The sequence below is a fragment of the Nesoenas mayeri genome (assembly GCF_963082525.1).
Source record: "Nesoenas mayeri genome assembly, chromosome: 4".
Taxonomy (NCBI): Eukaryota; Metazoa; Chordata; class Aves; order Columbiformes; family Columbidae; genus Nesoenas; species Nesoenas mayeri.
Window position 1 is genome coordinate 25061700 of NC_137540.1, and position 6631 is coordinate 25068330.

A 6631-nucleotide genomic window follows, 5' to 3' on the forward strand; every position below is an offset into this window, starting at 1 on the left:
ACTTCTCCTATACCTGTCCCACTTTTGAGAACTGAGGCCAGGAAATAAACAGATGTCCTGAAAGGTGCTGGTCACTGTCCTGATAAATGCTACTGAAAGGCTAAAAAGGGACTGCAGCTGTTACAGTGGTAAGGTATTTCTTCATCTCACCGCTAGTAGGACTTCCCTTTATCACCCGGGTCCAGCTCTGCCATAGTACCCTTTGTCAGACTTTTTTCCTCTCCTTGCTGTTAGCTCTTGTGGAAATGTTCCCTCCAGCCCTTTCAAAACACTCCAAGTCAACTCCTAGAAATAGCACTTGACACTCTAAGAAGGGCTTTTTGTAAAGAGAATTGGGAATTTATTCCCATTGTAAGACAGATGTCATCTCACAGGTACAAGGCTACAACATACCCTTTGCAGAGCAATGCTTTCTCTAAATATTCCTTTTTCCTTCTAATTAGAGATTTTTTTATATCTGCTAGCATTGACTGGTAAGAGACATGCATGTCAAGTGTCAGATAGCTCTTCCTCAACTGGATAACAGAAATGGGTCATGATCCTGAGCCAATACTAGGAAGGGACTTGCTACAGGCACCTTAAATACTGTTGAGGGTGAAAGCATGGTCTGGAAGGACACACAAAAAAATGGAGAACCAAGCCCTACAGATACTAAGACACCTAGATGCTTAATACTGTGCAAAGGACAAGAGAGAAAAATATTTTCCATTTGGAAGACTTGTTTGAGGAATCTGCTTTCATATACCATATTCAAACTCTAAAATCTTCAGGCATAGTTAAAGTTTCAACGCTCAAGTTCCCATTAAGGAAAAACTCATGGTTTTGGGAACTGAGATGGATATATCCAACTAGCTCAAGAGATGAAATATATAAGAGAGAAATTATCCACTCATATAGGATAGATCAAGAACCATTGAAAGTTTCTAAAACTTTAATTAAAATCACTCATGCTGAGATACTAAAAAAAAAAAAAACACAATCAAAAAAACTCTGAAACCCCTGCTAAATTATAAGAAAAAAACCGTGCCATTTGTTTTACAACTTCTTCTAAAAGGGACTGGCAACACTCTGAACTCAATGTCAGAGGACCTTCCCCTCTTTCTGAAACTGCTCATTTCACAACTGTGTAGGAACACTGTGCCATTGCCTCCTGCAGAAGTGAGACTGCATTAAGTCTCTCTGTAAAGGGGAAGCAGCTGCTTCTATCAGCAGCCCCAAACACTGCTACAGACACTGTTAGGCTAAAGGATCAGTGTATTTTAACTACAGCATACAGAACTCTGTAGGCAGTGAGGGTTATACTTCGTCCTTTAACAGATGCCAGCTGTTTGGATTGGACCTACTACAGCATTTACAGCCCAGATAAGGAAACCAAATGTCTGCAGCTTCCAGCATTTGTTTGTCTCAATAGAAAGGTGATGGTGGTTTAAACAAGTTCATCTGTATCGCAGGCTTATCTAAATGAGAGGCATAGTAGTGCTATATCTAAAACAGTTTTGGGGTGTGGTTTTTTTTTCCCCATCTGTTTGCTTCCAAAGTATTTGGAAGATCAAATCATACTTTGGCCACTATGGCATCAATAGCAGATCTGCCCCCACACCAGAAGTCTCGCCAAGGTCTTTCACTATTATTTGATCTACTGGAGAAAGTAATAATTCTTCCCTCTGTGAATATAATGTATGTTGGTTTATAAAATAAGTTTTCTATAAGGGTAATTTTTAAAAGCATTCTGTCCAGGGCTAAGCTGTTACAGAGCAGCATGTAATGCTAAGGTGGCTGTGGGAGAAAAAAAAAGTTAACTTGCAAATAGCAAATACTTTGGATATAATGTTCAAGATTTTTTTTAAAATGGATTATGCCAAAGGAATTGAAGTTTCATTAAAACTTGCATTTGTATTAAGTCACCCATACTTGCTGTAACGTAGTCCAAGATGTCTAGTCTTTCAAAGCCTAAGATATGTGAACAAAGTCACTTTAATCACTGCAAAGCAGAATACAAGTACCCATTAATAAGACAGATTTAAGTTTCAGAACCTTAGCCAAAGGTTCAAAGACATGGATGCTCAGAGATGGTCTAAACTGTATATAAAACCAAAATCAGTCTGACCTGCCTTTTACATGACTACTTAGGCTAAAATAACAGTAATACAAAGCATCACTAAAAACAAAACCAACAAAACCCCTCCAAAAAACAAAACAAAATCCTCACAAAAACAACAAACAAGCAAAATCACCCAACAAAAACCACCTGCTGCAAAGCCAATAATACAAGATCATATTCCACTATTTAATTGTCTTCCTGCCTAATGGACTATGCTCTTGGACCTGTATGTAAAACAAAAGAAAACAGACACTTTATATTCTACCAAGAGCTAAAGCTGGAAAATTGTTAATTGTGGAAAATTAAGTTTAAAACCACTGGGTAAAATATAAAAGAGATTATAAGTTTAATATTCTAATAAAACATTTTTATCTCTGGAATGATCTATTGGATACTTAGTATACCCTAGAAATATTTTTTTCTTAATTTTAGCCCCTCTGATGACTTACCATTCAAGAGATCAGCTGTAAGATGATGGAGGAAAGAATGGGGAATGGAATGATTTGGGCTAGAAGGGACCTTAAAGATCATCTAGCTCCAACCCCCTGCCATGTCCCTGCCAGGGACATCCCTCACTAAATCCAGTTGCTGAAAGCACTGTCCAACATGACCTTCAACACTTCCAGGGATGGGGCACCCACAACTTCTCTGGCTAAACAATTCCAGTGCCTCGCTACCCTCATAGTAAATTAGCTTCTTCCTTACATCCAATCTAAACTTAACCTCTTTCAGTTTAAAACTGTTGTCCCTGATCCTGTCACTATAGGCCTTAGTCTTTCTCTGTCCTCCTTATAAGTCCTCTTTATATATTGAAAGGCTGCAGTAAGGGCTCCCTGGAGGCTTCTCCAGGCTGAACGACCCCAACTCTCAGCTTTTCTTTACTGGAGAGGTGTTCCATTCCTCTGACCATTTTTGTGGCACTCCTTTGGACCCACTCTAACAGGTCCATGTCTGTCTTGTGCTGCAAGTGCCAGGGCTGGACGCAGAACTCCAGGTGGGATCTTGAGAGTGGAGCAGAAGGGGAGGATCACCACAGTCAGCCTGTTGGCCGCACTTCTTCTTATGCAGCCCAGGATACGGTTGGCTTTCTAGGCTGCGAGCGCACATTGCTGCCTCGTGTCTAATTTAACATCTACCAGTAGCCCCAAGTCCTTTTCTGCAGGGCTGCTACAAGATACGGTTTTCTTCAGTCAAAATCCCAACTCTCATGTTTAACATGAGCTCTTTAGTCAGTTAAATATTTGTGTTACATTTATGTTACACTTAATATTTATGTTAAACTAATATTTTAGTATTAAAAGTTGAAGATTTGGTTGCATATCTGAAATTGGTTTTACTTAGTTTTGCACTGAAGTTTGAGGAGTAGCTTTTATATATATATATAGAGAGAGAGAGAACACACAGCAAATTCTGTAATGCTAATTGCTCTGGCCAAGTTGGTGTGCTTCCTAGCACTAGATATTCAAACAAATTAGTAGTTCCACTTCATTCTCAGATTACTCTCAGAGTAACAATTAGCAAACAAATACAACTTTAATAGCCATCATGAAGATGAGAATTTAAATGAAAATTCAAGAATGTTCAAGTACTGAACAGAACAAAGGTACAAACAGAATCACAGTAAAAGCTGGAAATGGTGGAGAGGAGAGCAGAGGATGGTGTGGTCCTACTGCCAGTGCAGTGCAATCTTAAACAGTCAGTTTCCAGAAAAGTAAACAACAGAATAAATGCAGGAATGCTGTACTCTAAATTGTTATGAATCTGTGGGAGACTTATCAGCAACACTGACAATCTCTAAACCAGATTGTAAGAGATGAAAGGAGGGAAAAGGAACAGAACTGCTCCTTTATTGTCTTATGTTACACTGAATGTTTTAGAAAGACAAGAAAATAGAGATGGCATAAAACAAAAATGAAAATGTTTTTAGAAGTGCTTGGCCACTGAATTGAGAAGGAAAATGTCCACCTCTGTTTCTATCGCATGATCAGCACTACATTTAATTGCATAAGCTGCAATATTTGGGTTTGTTCTTAGCAACAAAGTCAGTGCTGCTCTTAGCTAATCAACTGGCTCTTCTCTTTGCTTTACTCCTCAATGCTGTTGTAAACCCTAGAAAACCATTTGGTGGACCGCAGTACAAGGATCATGCAAAGGAGAAGACAAGTAATCACTGATAGAACACTCTTAAAACAAATGGTTCTTTAAACTACCCAGGTACTTGTGATGAAACCTTAATACAGTTCCATCACCCTGCAACAACACTGTTAGCTGAAGACTTCATCTCCTTATGGTGACTCAAGCAGCCTTGCTGTTTCACAAGAGAGCCTCTGATGTGCAATGCTGGCCACGATGGATGGAAAATTGAGTCTGAAAAACTCTTAGGTCTACTACACCACAGATTCAAATGTGCCATGAATTCTTAACACAATAGTAAAGCTCCTCACAAATTTGAGGCCCTTAAGCTGCTGGCTGAAGTCCAGATAGATTCTGGCTACCACCATGTTAAAACAGATACTCAGGTTATGTCTACACTGCAAGAGCGTTTAAAGTATGTTTAAGAATATCAGTCTGATACCTTTGTCTACAAGGTCAGCTGCAACCATGGATGTTTCTGGCTCTTGCAGAGGCTAAAAGTGTAATTGAAGTCTAAGGAAAACAAGTAAAATTAGGTTCCTATACCATGACTATCAGAAACTGAAGGGCAGGAGGAATCTGATAAAAGGATAATCACACCATACAAACATTTCATTATATCTCACACCAGACTGAGTTGAAACTGGGCTGACAAACTCTCTATACAGCTCAGAATCTGTATCCATATTGCATTTGAGAGGGCTGAGGTGGGGTCACTTGCTCCTTCCCTTCCCAAGCCATCCATACTATAGAAACAAGAATCTGAACCCATATGAAGGCATCTGGCCTTCTGCCCATCAGCACTCCAGAGTATAGCCTAAGCTGCAAGCACTAGCAAAACCCAGACCTGGGATGATGCTTAGGTTCTGCTTAGCTGGCAGTAAAGATAAATCCCAAACAGACTTCAAGAGTTTCCTCAACTAAAATATGGAGGCTACCCACTACTCTTCATCTTAAGTCTGTGGGACATAAATGATTCTTGGTTAAAGTTACACACAAACTCAACCTGCATCTTACTACCACAGTGATAAAGCTTGTATAAAAAAGATGGATGCTTTAATCTTGATCTATCATGAGGAGAGAATATCATTGTGATAGAAGTAATATCCTTGTAAAACAAGCATATAATCCTTCTGCAATGAGCTCACCTGGAATCCTTCCGGACTCTTGCTTTTTCAAAGGAAAATGTAGTTTGCCTGTTCAAATCATAAAGCCGTGTTGTCGGCTCTGCAGATACACCTTCCTTGGCTCCTCTCCTCCTATCAGCAGGGACCTGAATCCTTGAAGTCACTTTAAATGGAGAAGGCTGAAAAGAGTGCTCTCCTTGAGTGCTAACAACATCCTGCAGCTTGTTCAATTGTATACACTTGCTCTGAAGTTCCTTGGTGAGTTCTGCTATGACCCTAGTCTGCATAGCCAGCTCCTCCTGAAGCTCAGTGACACAACTTTGACTCTCTTGCAACTCTTGATCTTTTCTCTTCAGCTCCTTTTCCAGTTCGAGCAGCCTGCTGCAAAGAACATCAGCTTGCCCAGTCACATTGATGCCCAGACCTGAGTCCTTCAAAAACTTATGGTTTCCAGCACAGCCAATAGAGAGGTTTCCTATGTGTTGGTTCGGTCGCCTCAGGTGCTTAGGTTTCACTGATCTGTTCCCCATTTTGTCCAGAGATCTAGGTGAGAAAATACATTTACAGTTTTATTTCATTATCCAACAACAAGAAAAAAAAAAAAAAAGAATGGTAAGTAGTGAATTTAGTGTATAACTGGCATCAGAATTTGAGACCTACGACTATAGTAAAGATAGTCAATTTCTTTCACCCTTTCTAGCCCTAAAAGTCAGAAGAATAAAGGGCAAAGAGAAAAGATAGGTGGGTCGCTTGATACAAAGCAAAAGATCTGACGGCTGCCACTTATTTTTTGTGAGTTGGAGATGTGTAAACTCCTATTAGTCCAATGAAAATTAAGACAAAACAAACAGTGGGAAGAAGAAAAACTTGTGGTGTACTGCAGAAGCAAGAAAATGGTTAGAAGAAAAAAAAATTAAAGGTCGGGTCACTTCCCCATTGAGGAATAATTGAGTACACAGATTAATTTAGCCAGTGTCTGCACATGTGCCTGGCTTAAGTGAAACGAGATCTAGTAAGTGTATGCGTCAATAATAATTTAAAATGAAAACAAAATATAACTTCAAGTGTTATGACCATGTAAGAACAGTCATACTGATCAGAAGAAGGGTCTGGCTAGCTTGTAAACTGTCTCCAACCGTGACTATAAAGAAGATGCCCAGGAAAGGGTATCAACAGGATGAGCATGTAGACTGCTTGACTGAAATACTGTTTGAAATTTCAGATTTCCTCAGCCTGATATGCTTTATGTAGTCCTCAATGGGCCTCTAAT

General features: G+C 39.5%; 1 protein-coding gene across 2 annotated transcripts in view; it reads right to left on the reverse strand.

Moving 5' to 3' along the window:
* PRKG2 (protein kinase cGMP-dependent 2) overlaps window positions 1–6270 on the reverse strand; it is a gene marked incomplete at its 3' end in the record, with an annotated part of 30473 nt that extends 24203 nt beyond the window's left edge. For both annotated transcript variants that reach the window (XM_080344165.1, XM_080344164.1), the window contains exon 1: window positions 5383–6270. In XM_080344165.1, the coding sequence (XP_080200291.1) occupies window positions 5383–5891 (509 nt within the window). In that variant the 5' untranslated portion in view covers window positions 5892–6270. The remainder of the gene's footprint in view (window positions 1–5382) is intronic.
* Between the last annotated feature and the right edge of the window lie 361 nt (window positions 6271–6631).